The 20,663-nt window shown below is 38.8% G+C and overlaps 1 protein-coding gene across 1 annotated transcript in view; it reads left to right on the top strand.

Annotated features, from left to right (window-relative positions):
* DOCK4 (dedicator of cytokinesis 4) overlaps window positions 1–20,663 on the top strand; it is a 312,634-nt gene that overhangs the window by 242,988 nt on the left and 48,983 nt on the right. Inside the window, exons 31-35 of the mRNA XM_006882693.1 lie at window positions 123–208; window positions 5,052–5,078; window positions 5,223–5,318; window positions 6,184–6,244; window positions 12,828–12,921. Of these exons, the coding sequence (XP_006882755.1) occupies window positions 123–208; window positions 5,052–5,078; window positions 5,223–5,318; window positions 6,184–6,244; window positions 12,828–12,921 (364 nt within the window). The remainder of the gene's footprint in view (window positions 1–122; window positions 209–5,051; window positions 5,079–5,222; window positions 5,319–6,183; window positions 6,245–12,827; window positions 12,922–20,663) is intronic.

Here is a 20,663-nt window from a genome sequence, read left to right as displayed (position 1 = left end):
CTCTACAACCCTCATTGCATACTCCTACGATAAAAATAATGCCCTAAAATATAATACTTTTAGACTATTCTCCCATTTTTAAAGGAAAAGAAAAAAGAAAGTACTATTTGGGTGTGTTTCAGGTGGAAGCCAAGCTAATTGACAAACTGGATAGCCTGATGTCAGAAGGCAAAGGTGATGAAACGTACCGTGAGCTCTTCAACAGTATGTGAGTAATACATTTATCTCAGGTTGATTTTTGTTCGGGGATTTTGTGTCAGTACAGAGCTTTGTGGTCCCACTGTCACTGAGAGCTACACAGATAGCTTTAGTCTCACAGGAGTGGAGTGTGAAATGAAGAATAATTGCCTAACTCTGGCAAATGGATCTTATAAATGGTGATTATTAGAGGTGTCTCCTTACATGTTACATAGGAAATTCTACTCTTTTCTTACCTAATAATTTTAAATCTGGGCTTTGAGGTATTGGTTTGAGTATAAGTTAAGAGTGGTGAGAGAGAAAAATGGGTGTGACTCTCATGTTTGTGTACAGTGCCTTTAAACATGCGGTCTGAGGCTGTTTTGCTCTTGGAAAAATTAAGCTTGTTTGTTTCAATTCTTCAACACTTGATTAAATTCACTGATATTGATTGTTTACTCAGCTTTATTAATGACTTCTTAAATATCTCCTGTTAGAAGATCATGAAAGCAAAACATTTGTAATAAATTCTGTGGTTTGCGATTTAAAGGGAGGCTAGAGAAGGAGCTGAGTACTGTAATTGAAACTTAAAGTTGTCCCTGTTACTAGAAAGGGAGCCTGGGTGACCCAGATAGTTTGCAGCCAGCTCCTCACAGAAAGGTTGACAGTTCCATACTGCCCAGCAGCCCCACAGAAGAAGGGGCCGGCACTCTGCTTCCCTGAGAAAGCCCCATGGAACAGTTCTCCTCTATAACACGTAGGTGGTGGTGGGAGCCAACCCAGCAGCAGCTGGCCACAGTAACCACGGACACACTCATGAGATCCATTGCAGCACCAGCCATTCATCCACTGCATTGAAATGGCCAGAGAGGATGTGTGAAAATATTTTAGTGCTTGGAAATTTCCGTTCCAGGACTTGTTTTTGCTACAGTTCTCTAGAGGTTGTCATCCACTTTAAACCTAGTATACTTGCAAAATGCACTTTTTTGAAGGAACAGTGAGACTGTTGTATATGGAAAATATGTGCAATTCTTTTTTTATATTAAAAAAAATTATATTGGTTTGCATACAAAATTCATATGCATTGTGTTTCATACTTTTCTTCATTCACATTGTGTTTCCTACAACTTATTCCCATACATTATGGGGTTTTTGGGCTTTTTTCTCCACTAGTTTATTTACAAAATTCAAATAGCAATTAATATGTGCAATTCTTATAGAAGCATCTGAAGAACACAGCAGTGCATTTTTATTTTACAAAGTATGTATATTCTTACACTCCTTTTCAATTCACTTACGACAAAATATTGATTCAGTATTCTGTAGTTCCTCCTGCAATCATTCATTTGAGGCAGTAGAAATATTACCTATATTTAAAAAAAATACTATCATTGACTGATAGGCTGGATACCTTTCAGCTAGAAAGTCGCCAAAGAATTTCTATAAGTTTTAGGGACTGTTATATTGAAAGGAGATGCCAAGAAGGAGTATGTAGCTTTCTTGTGATCGTAATGGGCAATGAAATACATTCTTTGTATAGAATCTTGAAGAACCCATTTTTCTTTTGTTACTGTAATTAAACAGAACTTTTTATAATTATTCACCAGTCTCTCGTTCATTCTAGCATACGAGCGTCTGTCTTTCATGACAGCTGGAGTTTAGCAAGAATTCTGATTAAAACCTCATCCAGTATAATAAATAGCTTTTGAAAACCACTCTTATTTCAGTTACTAGCTCTTGGTTTAACAAAGAACTAAAATTAAAAATCATTCAGTAAAATTAATCTCCTGAGATTTGTGATTAATTATTTTTTAAAAATTCACAAGATTAATAAATACTCACAATAGGCACTCTATAGTGCCTTCTATCTACTTTAATAAAGGCCTGATAGCATGCAATTTAGATTGCTTATGTATAAATATGACTTTGAAATGAAGACGTACCTTGACATTAGAATCAAACCAATAATTAAAATATTAAGCACTATAATTAGGAGTATTTTAAGGTGCTTGATTCATTATTCCACTTGGAGGTTTTTTATTCTTTTGGTGATTTTTTTTAGCATTCCTAGAATTGGTACAATAAATGTTTTCTTTCATGCTTTTACGATCAGTATATTGGGAATAAGTCAAAGCTGAAGTGATAATTAAATACCATTTGTACCTGGGCTTAGAAAAGAAAATGAAAACCCAACTATTTTTCAGGAAACAATAAAATGTTTTTTTTGGCAATGGGAATCACAATGAATTAGTATCATCGCAGTGAGTCACTGCACACATTCTGAATTAGGAGACCATGCCGTCACAGTACAGATTCCCATTTGTTCTCTTTAATTCATGCCTAAAATGTCTTGAAATTCTGCAAGTAGCTCTTGCTGCTTCCTGACTATACATTATTTGCCAAAACAAGCTCCTTTGAACTAGACCTTAAATCGATGTAGGATGTTCCTAACTACATGCATGACATATCTTTCCCTACCCCCACATTGGCTCCATTTGCCCGTATTGCATTATTTTAAAATAAATAGGAGTGAGGAATGGTTAGTAATGAAAATACTGTGATCATGGAACTTTGCTGCCAATGTGAGATTGTCGAGACTAGAGAATCAGAACTAAACTCTACGTCCATGGTTCTCCTTCAGTCATTTGGCTTCAGCTACCAAGCACCTGCTCTATTAAGGTATCCTTCTGAGGTTAGAGATGCCCAAGGACTGTTCCATGGGAGCACGCAAGGGGAAGCTAACCGTGTCAGGGGGCTTTCAATAAGCTTAAAGAAGTGGCATCTCTCTTCATTCCATAGCTCTCCACTCTGCTTTCTCATCTGTTGCTTTAATTCAGTAAGATCCCAAGTCATTTCAGAATCTTTCTTTCATTCTCTCACATGTTACTACAGTTTGGGGGTAGAGCAGTAGCTAAGGAACACCATACCTTAGGTCTCTAAAGCTTTTCTTTCTATGATGTAAGAACCTGCATAGGCATCAGTATCAGATGTGAAGCTCATGACCCCAGCATAACCATGTTATGAAAAGAGAAAGCTAGATTGAAGGTCAAATCCAACTCCACTCCACCTCCCTAATTCTTTCATAGAGAAAAGGGCTGTTGAGCCATATGTCAGTCTGCAGGGCTATAGCTTGGTTCCCAGTGTTTTAGCATATCATTGCCTCTAACAGATCAACCGTGTGGATTATAAATGCACAATCACCTCTCCTTCATGTCAGATGAGGGTTCTGGACACATAGCATGGGCAGGTGATCATGATTATAGACAACTAAGGAATAAAGCGCTTCCATTACAAAAGGATAAAGGATTTCTATTAGAAAAGAAAAGCAAGAAAAGCAGTAGTGGCTGAAAGAACAGATGAGTTGTGTTCTAGACCTGGTCCCAACATTTGGTATCGGGTTAGTCACGGAAACAGAACGTGCAGAGCTTGCCTCATTTTGCAAAAGAGAATTAGGTAGTTCTGATCCTTGACTATTTCTGAAAGCTTTGCAGATTAACAGAGCACATTAAAGACATCTCTCTGTATTTTTGGAATTTTTGTTACTTAACTTGAGCTCTTTGTTTTTCATCCTTTAAAGTATTCGAAGTGTGGGCTGCCACTTGGGAAAATGTCTCCATCATCCCTCATTCTTTGGCAGGGAAATCTTTACTTGAATCCTTGGTCCAATACCAATTTGGCATTTAGGCATGAAACAAATGCTGTTCAGAGGTTTTAAAAGAAAACACATTTTTAAGAAACCAGTGGATGGACCATCCTCTGTAAGATTAGTCAGAGAAAGCTTCATCCCTTCCATATGCTAGGCATCCCCTCCCCAACTAGGAAACAGTTCAGAGTGAACCACGAAAACAGATGAGCTCAGATGCATAGGCAGCAGATGAGAAGGCGAGATAGAAGGTTGGCTATTGGAATGGCAGTATCAGGGGAGAAAAGTTGGGAAGAAGAGAAGTAAGAGGGAGTGTAGCCAGAGTCAAAGAAAGCTTTTTAAGTATAGCCTTCTCCTCACCAACCCCCTGTTAATGTTTATTTTTCCTCTGTGCATAATCTCTGTTTAGACTGTACTTGTAAGGCATGGTGGCTCTCCAATATACTTCTGAAACGAAGATAAAGCGAAGTAAGATTTTAGATCAGAATGATGAGTGTTAAATCCAGAGAGGTAGAGCAGTACCCTCCCTTTGCCATGCTTATGTTCTTACTTTTGTCTTCTGGGGAAAGTTGAATCATAAAAGCTTTGCCAAGTATACAGTTAATCTGCCAAGAGACGGGAATGAAAGTAACACAGATCCTAATTACCATGATTGTTATTATTTTGTGTTTACATAGTGCCTCTGCTCCAAGGTGCTTAAGACCAGGGGCGATGTAGGAGGAGAGATGTGGTTCAGTACTTGCCATCAATCTCCTGTAACAGCCACATCGACAAATCCTCCGTGATTAATGACAAAATGAATGAAACTGTTGAGTGAGTGCACAGATAGTACAATATGTATTGAGTGGGCAAATGTTAAGTGAAAGGAAAAAACGCAAAACGTCATCCCGTCTGTACAAGGATTTTCCTGTAGCAGTTGCATTGCAGTAAAAGTGCTTGGATGAAGATGCATTCCACTGAGAGGTAGGAAAACATTTTTATGCGAATATAGCAAGATCTTACTTACAAGTTAACTTGGAGGCACTCCTGTGGTTGCTTTTTTGCTGTGTTATTTGATGGGGCGAGGCACAAACCTCTGGTACTGTGAGAGAAAAGCTAGAGGGGAAAATGACTTAGAGCTGTATGGTGCTTGTGTATTTGGGGGTTAAAATGTGATGATATGCATGTGTTCGTATTTTATGACTTGGATAATCAGAAAATTAATTTGCTTTGTCAATGCTTCCTGGATTAGAATTCCACTATTTGGTCCCTATCCTAGGTAAGACATTGTTTGCAAATTGTGCTACTTATAAGATGTTGCAGTGGTTGCTAAGACATTTAAGGTACTGATGAAAGTAAAATGGTTGTCATGGTGACTGATAAAAATAAATGTTGAAAATGCCCTGGGTTCTTTCTTTTCCAGTCTACTAAAGAAAATTGAGCGGGAAACATGGAGGGAAAGTGGTGTTTCATTAATTGCCACTGTAACTCGTCTAATGGAGAGGCTGTTAGATTACAGGTAAGCCGAGCCCCATGCCTTCCCCATCTGCTGTGCTCCAGTTTGAGAATCAGATCGCTCACTAGCAAGTTGCGTTCCCCTTGGGATCATCATTCCAAGAATTGATGGTCAGATCATGACAGCAAGGTCATGAACTTCTCACCAGCTGGCTCAGTTTTCATTTGGGCTCTATTTCCCCCTCTTTTCTGTTTTGTTTTGAACAGTTCTTTCAAACTCTTGGTGAAGTAAGAGTGTGTCAGAGTTTCTTTATTAAGAGACATTTTGAGGGAGGAGGGAAAGGAAAACAATTCAGACTCTCCTAGTAGACTAATGGACTGTCCATTTTAGGATGGATACAGCATACTAACTAACAGTCATGCTATTCTAAGGGACAGGAAGAGGGAGCATTATATAGACATAATTTTCTTCATTTTTAAGTTATCTAACAAGTTGAGGCAGTTGATCCAAATTTTAAATGTATAGGCTTTTTAAAATTTCTTGTCTTCTTTTAAAAGCCAAACAAACAAAACCCCTTATTTTCCTTATTGAAGCTTGTCAGTCAGTCACCAGCTGCTTCCAATCTCGCTTGGAAAATATATAGCGACACACCCTCCTTTCTCATATTCCCTGAGAAATTCTCGTATTCAGTGTACCCATTGAAAGGGAGCCCAGGTTTGACAGGGAGGTCAAGTTCACGGCCAAAACTGATGCTCGGGAGTCTCAGGTTCTCTAATTTGAGCCAGCAAGCTGGGGCAGGGTCTTAATCTGAAAAGCACCGTGCAGATGCTATTTTGTTTCTGCCAGTACTTTTGTTTCCCCCTGAAAGAGCAGTGTTTGCTCCTAGAAGGGAAGTTCTGTGTTGTGACTGTTACTTTTTTGTTTTTAGGGACTGCATGAAAATGGGAGAGGTGGATGGCAAAAAGATTGGCTGCACAGTTAGCCTTCTGGTCAGTAAACGATTCCCCTTTCCTTGTAGACTAACATTTATTTGTTTTATCATGGATGTACTATGATTTGTTTGTTTTCAACCCACAGAGTGTTTTTTATTTGGGCATTTCCTAGAAGGGTTTAAAGTGCTATAAAAAGCTGCATAACCAGCTTCATGTTAAATTGTTGTTACTGGACTATCAAGTCAGAACTAACCCATAGCTGACCCTTCAGTGGGTTTTCAGAGACAGCTAATCGTATGGGAGGAGATTGTCCATCCTTCTCTCTCAGAGCAGCTGGTGAATTCGAACTGCGTGCCTTCAGCTTGCAAATACTACAAGAGCAGTTCTTTCTAGGAGTCAAGTGCTTTAAGTGTCACTGTGCTTTACCTTCCTGGAGTTTTATGTTACTATCCTAGGGAAAAGCACAGTGTTCTTGGGTTAGACTACTGGGTAAGCAGTTCTTTCTGTCCTCCTTCCTCACAGTGTAATATTCAATCTGTTTTCAGTAACTCTTGTGGTCTCTTCTTTTATAAACAAATGTTTTACTTACTAGTAATTTTTTTGCTAACTTGTTTGCAAAATAAATGGACACAATAACTGGGATAATGAGGATATGTGTGTCAGAGACAGATTGGTTCAGGATAGAGCAGGGTTCAGAGCTGTTGTGTATAGCGTCACTATGAGTCATAGCTTAATGGCACATAAAAGCAGCAGCAACTAGTGGTAAAGTTGGACCACAGTTTCAGCGGCCCTATAATGCATAGCCCAAGTGGGACCATTTTCGAGAGGAGATTGAAACCTCATGTAAAGGTAACAAAACCAACGATGTCAGAATTGTCCTGGACAACTTAAAATTTATGTAAACTGTAGGTAACTGATGGTATGCTAACTATAACACAAAGACTGGCCATGCAGCTAGACATTTACTGTTTACATTTTACTATGGGATACATTTATACTTTTGAGAATTTCCTGTTGTCAGATTTGAAAAACAGAAAGATGTGACTCTTTCCAATTCTAAATTTGAGAATATTATGGTTCCACTGTATTGTCCTTTGCAAAATAGATGCAACCCTACCATATATCTAAGTCCTTGCATAGACATTCTTCCTGGTGCTAGTGATCATCACCTCTCACTTGTTTTCTGTGTTCTCTTTGCTTACACCTCGACATATGCTTCCCCTCCTATGAGTCCATTTCACCTTAGCTCTTTGCTTTCTGTCATTTGTTTTGTTGTGTTTACATTCTTCATAGCCCAGGACTTTGACTTTTCTTCCAAGGATCTGTTTCCTAATTTCTTTTCCTCCCCACCTGTTCTTTATAGCTTAATATATGAATATATCCTTCTGTACCACACCCACCACTTCCACCTCGTTTTAAATCCGAGTGTTACATCTCCACCTCCACCTCCAATATCTGTAGCTAAAAATAATGCGACCTGAACTTCCTCCATCAGGCCACATCTTATTCACAGATTATGCTCTATCTTACTTAATTTTTCTCTTCAGGCCCAGGAAAGACCTCGAGAGCATCCATACCAGCATATCCATCCATATCAACTCTACCCTGCTGGCCTGAAATTTACTCTGGGTCAGGACGCTGTCTTGGTGATCTAGTGTTGCATAACAAAGATACCATGCCTGGATGACTTTATCAAACAGAAACTTATTCTTTTACAGTTTAAGGGGCTAGAAATCCAAATTCAGGGTGCCGGCTCCAGTGGATGACCTTCTGTCTCTCTCTCTCTCTTTCCATTTTGGTGGAATTTCTTTATTTCCTTCAGCAACTGTAGGCCAGGTGTTTCTTAGCTGTCTCCCTTTGTCCTGATCTTCTCTGAGTTCAAGGAGCTCCCTTACACAGAGACATGAGTCCAGAAAGATGCACTCCACTCCTGGAAATTCCTTTTTAGTGGTTCTAAAGTCTTCTTCTCTCAGCTCACTTCATTCCCCTTTTGTCATACAGGCCACATTCTAGGGACACTTTGCTTACAGTGATGGGATTCACAGCTCTTTATTTTACCAGATCATGGGGAATTGTTGCATAGCTCCACATCACATCATTACACACACCTGCTTTGGGGAATCACAGTTCAATCCACGACACACTCTCATTTCAAACCTTGAACATGGCCTTCCTCACTTAAGCCTCCCTATGTATGTTTTCTCAGGTTCTTACATACTTTTACATCCTTCCCCAGCTTGAGTTTCTTCCACATTCCTACTGGGACACCAGTGTTTGGGGAGAAAAGCCAAGCGCATTATGAAGACATTTTCAGTTTACCCCATTAACTCTTTCTCAATCCTAATTCCAAAGAGTCTCATAATTAACCTCAAAGGGATACATTTGTCCAAAAGAATCCTTTTGCATTGTCTCCATTTTGTAAGTCCTTCTTTTGGATATGCATAAATGTGGACCCTAGGATCATTTCCCTGGTTAGGATAACAGTGGAGATCATGCCATACTCCATCTCAAATATATATGCTTTGCTCAATCTAGTGAAAATAAGATAGAGACTTAAACAAATCTCTCATTCTATGAATATCTACTTGAGACAAAGGATTCATCCTGGTACTTTTTTTTTTTTTTAACTGACTGACCAAGAATAGCCCGTAAAGAAAATGTGAACATTTTGAAAACAGCTCTGATTCCAAACTAGCACAAGAATGCTTATCATTGAAGAGCCAAATATATCATTTTGAAGCTAATCTTTTTAGCTTCTATTCCATATGGAAAGTTCTTGACGTCTTCCAGCAGCAATATGGTTCTCTTCAATGACTCGCTTCCTCTTGAAGGTTTTTCTTACCTCTTTGGAAAAATCAATTCCAGATTGATTGCCTTAAGCAAAGATGGGGCTTTACCCAACCAGAGTTACACATGAGTGTTAATTTGGTTAACGTGCATAATCTTTGACATGACTAATACTAGGAAATGTAATTATTGTTTTGTTCTTTGTATCACAAGTGTTTGTGAGGCAGATGTAAAAGATTCTCATATGCTGACTAGAGAGATCACTGGGGTGTTTATTTTTTCAAAGGAGAACTATTCATCCTCAGAATAATGGCTTATTTTGTTCTCAGAACTGCTTCTTAACCAGAAAGCTATTAGAGCAAATCATCCTCTAATAATGTGAAAACCTGCTGTGGGGTTGTTAGACTTGTGTTTATGCTACAACAATTCCTGCTAATTAAAATGATTTTGGTTATAATAAGAGTGATGTGAATAGCATTATTTACTTCACATTTTAAAGAATGCCAAGATTTTTAGGAGTTTTAGATAGAAAGGGAAAAGCATAAATGCTATTAATTGTATGTGTGTGGGGGGAGAAGTTTGTTGTGCATTCAACATAAAGTCAGTTACTTCAAGATTAAACAAAGCCTTAGACTGAAGAATTGGTACCTACAGATAGTGAACCAAAAGCACATTTGACAGAAAGTGCTCAGGCTTCTGCCCAAGTAGAATTTTGGAAGCCACATTGACTACTTTGATTCATTGCTAAGGTCCCATCTTAGCTATTCAGCTGCAAAAAATGTTACGGATACTCTAGCCTTTCTCCCTAAGAAAAACATGTCATTTCATCAAGTCGTCAGTTAACTCTATCACGATGCCTTTTCCTGTCTTTATACCAAGTAGTGTCAGTCAGTCTTTTCACAGAAACAGCAATAAGAAGTATCTGTAGTAATTTAAATAAGCAAGGCTATCAGATAATACAATGATCTCTTACCTGGAGACTCACAGCGTCACACATATTCCCTTCTAGTTCACTAAACTCAAGGATGAGTATACCTTCAACCATGGCAAAGGCATTGATGTGGGTGCTTATGGATTTAAAATCACCATGTGCTGTGACATACGTAGGTACATCAAAATTGTTTTTTTTATAATTGACATTCAAGCATTTTAGAGGAACTGAGTAAGGTCCACATACGCTTCTATTTCAATACTTTTTTCAATAAGCATGTTGTTGTTGTTGTTATGTGCTGTCGAGTCGCTTGTGACTCATAGCGACCCTATGTACAACAGCCCTAAACTCTGTTCTGTCCTGTGCCAAGCGCACCATCTCCGATATACCCAACCCGATTACCCCAGTCACTGAATCAATCCACCTCATAGGGGACCTTTCCCTCCTGCGCTGTCCCTCCACCCTACCAAGCATGATATCCCTCTCCAAGGACCTGTCCCTCCTTGCAACATGCCCAAAGTATGTTAGACGGAGCGTTAGAATCCTTGCCTCCAAGGAGCACCCAGTTTGACCCTTTCCAGGATGAAACTGTTTGTTTTCCTAGGAGTCCATGGTACCCTCAATACTCTTCTCCAGCACCACAGCTCAAAGGCATCAATTCTCCTTCTGTCCTCCTTAGTCATTGTCCAACTCTCTCATGCATAACAAGTGATTGCAAAGACCATGGCCTTTATCAGACGCACCTTACTCTCCAAAGAGACACCATTGCTCTTCAGTACTTTGGAGAGGTTCCTAACAGCAGACTTTCCCATGCCAATACATCTTCTAATTTCCTGGCTACTGGTGCCGAGAGTGTTGGCTGTGGAGCCAAGCAAACGGAAGTTGTGAACAATCTCAATCTCTTCACCATCCATCCTGGTGCTGCCAATTTTCCCAGTGGTGAGAATCTTTGTCTTCTTGACATTGAGCCTCAATCCATATTGGAGGCTACAGTCCTTGACCCTCTGCAGCAAGCGCTTCAGGTCCTCCTCAGTTTCAGCAAGCAGGGTTGTATCATCTGCATATTGCAGATTGTTGATAGATCGTCCACCAATCTTGACCCCACATTTCTCCTCATAGAGCCCAGCCTCCTGGATAATCTGCTCTGCATACAGGATGAAAAGGTATGGAGACAGGACACATCCCTGGCATACGCCCTTCCCAGTTTTGAACCATGCAGTGTTTCCTTGCTCTGTTCTGACGACTGCCTCTTTGTCCAAGTATAGGTTTCTCATTAGCACGATCAAATGTTTTGGTATTCCCGTTCTTCTCAGAGTCAGCCACAGTTCAAACCTTGAGTTGCTATAATCAAGGATGCTTTAGGCAGAATATTAAATGATCCAGGAAGTATTAAAAGAAGATGGAAAGAATATACTGAGTCACTGTATCCAAAAGAATTGGCAGACACAGAAGAATTTAATGAAACAACATAGGAGCAAGAGCCTATGGTGATGAAGGACGAAGTTCAAGCTGCTTTAAAGGAAATAGCAAAAAATAAGGCCCCAGGAATAGATGGTGTACCAATTGACATATTTCAGCTAACCAATGCTGCCCTGGACATGCTTAGCAAGTTGTGCCAAGAAATCTGGAGAACAACCACTTGACCAACTGACTGGAAGAGATCTATATTGGTTCCCATCCCAAAGAAGGGTGACCCAACAGAGTGTGGAAACTATAGAACAGTCTCATTGATTTCACATGCAAGCAAGATTCTACTGAAGATTATCCAAAAACGACTGGAACAACACATCAACAGAGAACTGCCAGAAGTCCAGGCTGGGTTTAGAAGGGGTCGTGGTACTAGGGATATTGTAGCTAATATTAATTAGATGGATCTTAGCTGAAAGCAGGGAATACCAGAGGAATGTCTATCTGTGTTTCATTGGCTATGCAAAGGCGTTTGACTGTGTGGATCAATAAGCATACCTACAAAATTATAATAAATATCAAAATGTCTTGCTATAATTTCTTCTCTTTTTTTCCCCCCTCAACATAAACAGAACTCAAACCTAAATCCACTGTCTTAGAGTCTGAATCAGTTCATTAATTTGGCTCCTGAGGAGACTGAAAAGGCAGAGTAGAACCTCCCTCACAGCATTACTGAGACTGTAGATTTTTATAAAATCAGACTGCCACATCTTTCTCCTTCACAGTGGCCAATAGCACCACAATGCCAATCTTTCACTTAACATGTCAATTCTTAACCCACTGCACAACCAGAGTTCCTTCAACATAAGCCTGAAACACTTGAACTCAACCTCAAGTAAGAAGCACGGAGAAATGCCTTAACAAGAAAGACCATTTTCATTTGGCTTCTTTTGTATAATTAAAACGAAGTTTTTACTTTGTGTTCATTGTTATCTGAATCCTCGAGATTTTTCCCCCCTTAGAGAAAATAAAAAGCATGCTTAAAATTGAAAATGAGAGACATTCTCATTTGAACATCTGTCAACAAGTTTATCTGTTACATATTTTTCATATTTTTTGGTTGGACAGACTGATCTCCTACTGATAGTTAATTAACAGGGGGAAAGAAGAAAGACAGACATGTGAGTCAGCAGTAGTAACACCCTCACGTGTCATGACTGTATCAAATAAATGTGTGTAACACAGCCATTGTTGGAGTAATAATATGTCACTGGGCCTCCTTTCTTAACTTTTTAAAAGATATTTCTCTGTAAAATGCATCAGTTCTCTTGGTTCACCACACACAGCAATTCCAAAGGGCTTCTTTGTAAGGGTGGGTAAGGCTTGGTGTGGTTTTGTGGGTGTTTTTTTTTCAGTTGTGCATAAAGTTACTAGAAGTCAAAGATGGCTCATCCCCCCAACCAACAATAATTATTGAGGAATTCATGTTCATATGTCTTTTTATTATTATTACAGAACTTCTATAAGACTGAACTGAATAAGGAAGAGATGTATATACGCTACATTCACAAACTCTATGATCTGCATCTGAAAGCACAGAACTTCACAGGTAACTTTGTCTTTGAATCAAATTGGGACAAGTAGGCTGGAGATTGATGTATTCACCATGTTGTTGTTGTTGTCGTCGAGTTGAGCATGACTCCTAGTGACCCTAGGAACTAAAAAAGGGCTGAAGCTTTTCTGTAATAACCATCATCATTTATTGAAGTTCATAAAGTGTCCAGAGGCATGTTGTTTACGAAGTGGATGCCACTCCTGTCACTTCAACATGACAACTCTGCTTTTTCTTATTTGAATTGAAGACTCAAGCATTTTTTTAATTGAAAGTAATTTATAACTTGATTGATATCCCTAGCATTCTAAGTTTTTATATTGTCTTGGGTGGGGTTCTTCCCCCTTTATCTCTTTGCATTGTTTTTTAGAAATTGTTCTGTGAATTAAAAACTGTGTACCTAATGCATCATAATCAATTTAGTTACTATTTTACCAATTCAAGGTAGAAACACTTTAGAATATATAGGTTCCTTTGACTCTGCCTCTATTGCGGTCATCATATCAAATCTGTATAAATGGAAAGCTCCATTAGATGCTGTTAGTTTTCCTGGGAATTTTTAATACTTTGAATAATTGTTATTAGCTGGTGAGTTAATTCCAATTCACTGCAACCCCATATGAATAAAACTTCTCTATAGAATTTTCTGAGAAAACTCCCGTGGCCTAGCCCATAGGAGTTGTGCTACTAACATAAAGATGCACCAGTTGGAGTCTATCAGTAGTGCCACAGGAGAAAGATGGGCATTCTCCTCTTTTGTGATTTACCCCCTTCAGTAAACCAGGGAAGGGTCAGCTATGAGTTGACTCCAACTCAACAGCAAAGAGTGATAGAGACATGGTGTTTTCTTGCCCATGAGCTTGATAGACGCAAATAGCCATTCTTCAGCCATACATTCTGACTGCCATTGACTTGATCTCGTGTCGCAGTGACCCTCTGTCGGGGTTTTGAGGCTATAAATCTCAGTGAGAGAGAATGTTCAGCTTTTTCCCAAGGAACCACTGGTGGATTTGAACCAATGGAGACATGTGGCCTTTGGGCTAGCACCACAGTGTCCTAGTCATGCCTTTTTAAGTAACTCACAAAGATAAAAACTATTCTTTTTATTCATTTACTATATGGTGCTCTTCCTTTATTCCTGAAATTATACATTTCCTTCTGGGTGTTTTTTTTTTTTTTTTCTCTTCATCCTGAAGGTCTTTTTTTTTGTTTCTCTTAAGACAGGTATAATGGTAAAGAATTCCCTTAGTTTTTCTGCTTATTTTCCTTATCCCTTCAGAATTTAGTTGTGTGTACTGGCTATCAAATTCTAACAGTCCTTTCTTTCAGCACTTTCAAATATTGTCCCAAGATCTTCACGTCACTGGTTTCTAATGATAAATTTGCAGTCACCAAAATTACTTCTTACGTAGCATGTATAATTCTCTGGCCTCTCTGAAAGTCCGTTTGTTGTCCCAATTTTTATTTTTCCATAGTTTGGTATGATGTGCTTCTTTTCTTTTCTTTCTTTTTTTTTTGTTTGTTTGTTTTCTTTATTTTTTTATGTGCTTATTTTCTTGTTTAAGTTTTTCATGTTTAGATTTGGTGAGCTTCTCATGTCTATAAATATATTTCTTGCACCAAATTTAGAATGTTTACAAGCATTTTTTTTTTCAGATGATTTTCGGCATCAACCTTTCTTATGCTGTGTGAAACTTCAATGACGTGACTTTTGGACCTTTTGTTATTATTGTTCCAGGAGTTGTTGAGGCTCCGTTCATTCTTAATTCCATTTTTCTTTTTTGTGTTCAGATTTGTAGTGTTTATTGCTCCATCTTTATGTTCACTCAGTCGTTGTGTTATTGAATGCATCCCATGAATTTTAAAGTGTTGTTATTATATTATTCAAGTCTGTAATTTTTTCATGATTATATAATTCAAACTTCATTTCTTTGCTAAAAGTGACAATTCTTTTCAAGTGTATTAATGTCATGGCACTTTATAGTCTGTAATTATGATACTTGAGGCATCTTGGGTATCATAGCTGTTGTTCGCCCTAACCCTGTAAGAAATCTTTAGGTGTATGTGATGTAATGGATTCAATTATGTCTCCAAATTATGTCAACTTGGTTAGGCCCTGACTCCCAGAGGTCTGACAGTTACGTGGTAATGTAATTTGACTGTTATGTACTAATACAATCATCCCCCCATGATGTGATCAGTTAATAATTTTTAAAAGAATTAACATAAATTGCAATAACCTTAAACATGTCTCAGCTCTGATACAATGCATGGGGAGTTTCTTGGGAGTTTCTTGGCCTGCATCACCTTTTATTTTATAAGGAATAAAAAAGAGAGAATCAAACAGGGAAGGGAATGTGACTACTACCAAGAAAAAAGGGCCAGGAGCAGAGTACATTCTTGGGTCTAGGTTCTCTGTGATGAGAACCCCCTATACCCACAGAAAAATTTATTCCAAGACTTGATGATATCCAAGGAACACTGAGCCTAGAAATCCAAGAGACATTAAGCCCAGAAATGTTGAAGCAAAGACCCTCTTCCTAAGCTATGAGCCAACAAAGAAAGCCTTCTACCAGGGTTGGCACTCTGAATTCCTATTTATGAACTCCTAGAACTGTGAAAAAATACATTTCCATTTGAGAAGACATCTACTTATGATAGCATCAATAGATATCGAAGACAGAATTTTGTACAAAGAATGTGGGATGCCTCTCTAACAGGTACCTAAAATAAGGAAGCAGTTTTTAGTTGATTAGTGAGTAAAAGTTAGATGAGTTTAAAGGTGCCCAATTACCTTGAAGATACTGTTCATGGAATTAAGAATATCAAAACCTTTTCTGATGAGAGCCCAAAGGAAAGTGAAGAAAGCTTAACACAGGAGATGGAGCAGATGGTGAGAAACAGGCAGTAGAAGCAGAAGACTGTTTAACCACGTACAGAGCAAAGGAGCTGACTGCCTTGGAGCATAAAGTTTCTTGGTGGAGGGTGTCGCCTCTGCAGAACTTGGCTTGCTGACCTAGGGAGTGAGAGGCCTGAGCAGCTGTCAGCTGAAGTTTATTGACAAGATGCAAGTATCTCCTGGCTCTTGCCATAGAGCAAAAGAACTTTATAATATTTGCCCAATCAGAACAGATACCGCGGCAGCCAGAGAGACCTAAGGGGGCAAGAGGTCAAGGAACAAGTAGGAAGCAGATGATGAAGAAATGAATAGTATGGAAAGCAGAGGTGCCTCAGCCTCTGGTGGGACCATAACCTTTGGAGTTTCAACGAATGAAACCAGAGCCCGCTGGGTCTCAAAACACAGGGTCATGAGCTCTTCAACTTTAGCCAGACCTTTACAACCTCAATGTCAGAGTGTAAAACTGCTATTCACAAATATCAGGGTGATGGAGCCAGTGCTGTTGTCCAAAACAGAGAGGACAGAGCTGTCATGTTATAGGAGCAAAAGAACAAGGCCATGCCAAAGGAGAGATGAATAGAGATGAGAAGGTGAGCTCACCACTCATTTGAGTTGAGAGATTGAGACTACCAAAGAAAAAATAAAAAAATATCTGAGGGAGCAGAGCTGCCATCCCAGTGTACCTAGAAGGCAAAGTGAAGTTCAGGGCCAAAAAGCATCCATCTAAAATCCAGAGATCATGCCAACACCAGAGTCAGGAAGTCATTGCCAGTGTCTAGATGGCCTCAGAACAGAGGATTATTATCATAAACCCTGGAGAGCTAAATTCTTCTGCTGTGTTTGATTAACTTGGCACCAATTATCCTTTCTATCTTTCCTTCTAATTTATCTCATTTATAATGGAAATAGCGACCTTCTACCTCTTCCTCATTGTACTTTGAAAGCAGATAACTTGTATTATAGATTTCACAGAATCACAGATGAACTGTGCTCCAAGAAACAGTCTAGATTTAGAACTGGTCTAAGATTTTTGTGGTATGATAGAATGAGAGTGTTTTATTTGTGACTAGAAAATGAATGTTTGAGGGACCAAAGGATGAAATTATGTCACAAAAAAATTGTAAGACAAAAAAAAAATGTACCAGCTTGGCTGGGCCATAGATTTGGCAGTTATGAAGGAGATCTGAGGGTATAGTGGTTAGGAGTTTGACTACCAGCCAAAATGTTGCCAGTTCAAATTCACCAACAGCTCTGTTGAGAAAGGGCAATCTTGCATCCATAATGATGTACATAGCCTTGAAACCCCAGTTGGACAATTCTACTCTGCCCTAACCTTCCAGTCTCACTGCCATTGAATCTGTTCTGACTCTTGCCAATCTCCATTGAGTTTCTGAGAATGTAAATCTTTATTGGAGGAGAGGAGACTGCCCATCTTTCCTCTTTGGATCATCTGGTGGATTCAAACTGCTAACCTTTGGGTTAGCTTCCTGTTACATTACACATTATGCCACCATGATCTCTATGAGTTGGAATAATCTTGACAGAAGTGGGGTTTTTTGAGTGGAGTTCTGTAGAAATCACTTCTCCTGAGTTGATCTGATGTAATCAGCCATCAACAGTAAGAGGTTAAGATGGGATGTAACACTGTTTCACCTCATAACCCTGATCTGATGTAAAAGGAGTTTTCCTGAGTTGTAACCTGCAATACCTTTTACTTTACAAGAGATAAAAGAAGTCATCAGAGAATGAAGGACCTAAAAACTATCTAGAAAGGACAGCTAGTAACAGTTACCCTTGGACTCACGGCTCCTGCATTAAGAACTTCCCAGACATAGCTTAAGGTCAATGCCAAGACAAATGGAGATTTACAAGGGACTGTTGTCCTATGTTGGAGGAGACAAAGACCTTCCTTCTAAACTGTGACCTGATAGAAAGAGAAAGCATTCCTAGAACTGGCACCTTGAATTTGGGCTTTAGTGTCTTAAACTTTAAAAGAATAAATTTCTGTTTGTGAAAGCCAGCCAGTTGTGATATTTCCTTTTTTGGCAGCACTAGATAATTAAGACACCTGATTCTTTGTGTATAGGAAATTTTGCATTGTATCCTAGATTTTTTTTATATGATGAGACTCTGTATTCTATTAAAATCTTCTGAAGAATGTTCACACTTCTGAGTTAGCAGACAGTCAGTCCAATTGGTTCTGCCTATTTGAAGGGTTAAGATCATGCTTTCTTGAGGACAAAACATGTACTCTTCTATCTGGTCTCAATTCACAGAATAGTACTTAGCAATGTGAGATGGAGTAGTACTAATGAATAGGTTCATTAATTAAATTTTAACACACAGGGAACATATTTTCTCTTTTAATATTGATAACTCCTTAATCACTAAGGAAGCCCCAGTATCTCTTCACACAAATGTGCTGATAGTTTTAATTAATAGGCTTGGGCTCTTTGAGCTGATTGTGTTGCCTACGGCTCTAAATGTTCATTTGAAAGTAGTTAGTAACCAATTTTTTGAGGGAAGTAATGAACCTAGTTTTTTTTGTATCTGTGGGAGCAACTTCATAGAGTCATTTTATTTTTAAATTTACTGAAAAAAAGTGTGAGGACAAACTAGTCTATGTACATAGAAATATGCTTTGATTCTCTAAAATTTAAAACAACATCCAGATTTTCTTAACTATGTTTCAGAAATGGGGAACTCTGTTTAATTTGTTTATTCAACACAAACTTTTTATATTCTCTTAAATCATAAGAATTAAGTTACATTCCCATGTATCATTTTGTTCTATATAATGTCCTCATTTTTTGTGTCCTTGGAGAACATAAAATTAGCAGTAAAACTTTTGCCTTTAGAGATCTCTAAGTAACTTAACCCTTTCAAGTTTCTTATGGTAGTGGCTGGATGATCCCTCAGTTCCTAATTCAACTCCATTCTTCTCCAGTATTTCTTTTTTGCACAGAGATTTTCACTGTGCATTTCTCAAAGTGATACAATGAGATGACTTCTACTTAATCATGGTTTACCCTTTGTTCAAAACTATAATATCTTTTTCAAAGATTGCTGGATATTTGAAGTATAATTCATTCTTGCTTTTGCAACATACAATATTGTCTTCTAAAGGAGGATGCATAGACCACATATTACCATGAAACATTTAAAATTTACTCATTTATTAAAAATGGGCTTCATAAATAGGTTGTTGCATCAATGACATGTGAAATATTATTGTTTTTTATTTTTAAAAGAATTCTATAGCTGCTTCTACATTCACAGTTTATGCCAGATATATACCATACCATCATACTGGAAAAAAGTAGAAGGTCATTGAAAGAGAGGAAGACCCTCAAGGAGATGAATTGATGCCATAACTGCAACAATGGACTTGAATGTCACATGGAGATCATGAAGATGGTGCAGGATAGGCAAGGTTTCAAACTGTTGGCCCATAGAGTCACTGTGAGTTGTGTTCAACTTGATGGCCCCTAACAACAACATACATCACCATTTCCTTGAGCCAAATTCTGGAACCAATAGCATTTGTCTTCTCTCGTTGCTCGTGCCACCATTTACTCATGTGTCAGTTTTCTCTGATAGCTTGCCAATGCTTCCCTGTTTTCCAAGACTTTCCCAGGGACATGTCACCCAGAAGCCATCTCCTGGGTCTCCCCAAGGCAAACTTGATTTGGAAAGCATTTTGGGGACTGGTAACCCTTCATCACCCTTTAAAATACTCTTCATACAAAAACGTAGCTTTCAGCTGTGCCATATGGTTTCCCCAGCCCTCCTCATCCTTTTAGCTGAAATGACAAGCGAGTGTCTAAAAATATTTTGTGAGTGCTCAAGTGCTGTGGAAACACAAAAGAACTGAGAAACAAAGCAGATCAACTCCTGTGTTTGCTCATTAAGAAGCAGCAACTAACAAGAAGAAAGAGTTCTCCTGCGGCTAAGGAGGAAAGGTTTGAAGAAGCTGGCTGTGAGGGTCCATGGTAAGAACCAGCAGGTAATGTGAGGAGGTAGATTCTTGGTGTATATAAGTTGGAACCAAGAGGGCAGGAAACCATTTCAGGAGATCCTAGAGAAATCTAGAAAGCTATTCAATACATGGATAAGTTCTGACAATCTCAGGATTATAGTTGCTGTCCCTCACAAGCTGTCTTCCATGGCACCCTCCATGTGGTGGTCTTGCATTGTTTCTACATCCACCAATCAATAAGCACCAATTAGTGGATACTCTCGCTGTGCATCTTGCATTCATTTTTCACAAGAGAGAGTTGCAAGTGCCTGTGCGACAGAAGGAATCCCTGCTGGACAGTTTTCTTGTGCATTGTGGTCCTTGTGAATCTTATTTCGCTCATCTAAAGCTGATGATGGAATCAGTAGGGCTGAACATAGAAATTCCATATGACCCAGCTATTCCACTACTTGAAATATACCCTGAGAAAATGGGAACTGAGGCACAAATGGAGATTTGTACACCATCATTCATAGCAGCCTTATTCACCATCGCAAGAACGTGGAAACAGCCCAAATGTCCAACCACCAATGAATAGATTGAGAAATTATGGTACATTCACACAATGGAATACTAGTCAGCACGCAGGAGCAATAACTTTGTAAATTATTACCTAACTTGGGAGGGACTGGAGAGCATTATGCTGAGTGAACTAACTCAGCCCACAAAGATAAATATTGTATAAAACTGTTCCTGTAGAAGGAGTATAAGGATCCAAGAAGGGTGGAAGAGGCTGGAAGCAGAGGGATGTGGATGTGCAGAGGAAGAGGGGAATTAATCATTGGATTGTACAATTTGATGGGGGGGGTGAGGGAAATTGAA

Source organism: Elephantulus edwardii, unplaced genomic scaffold (assembly GCF_000299155.1).
Source record: "Elephantulus edwardii isolate Elephantulus edwardi_28Jun2011 unplaced genomic scaffold, EleEdw1.0 scaffold00022, whole genome shotgun sequence".
In the NCBI taxonomy this organism is placed as follows: Eukaryota; Metazoa; Chordata; class Mammalia; order Macroscelidea; family Macroscelididae; genus Elephantulus; species Elephantulus edwardii.
This window is presented reverse-complemented; position numbering and strand designations above follow the sequence as displayed.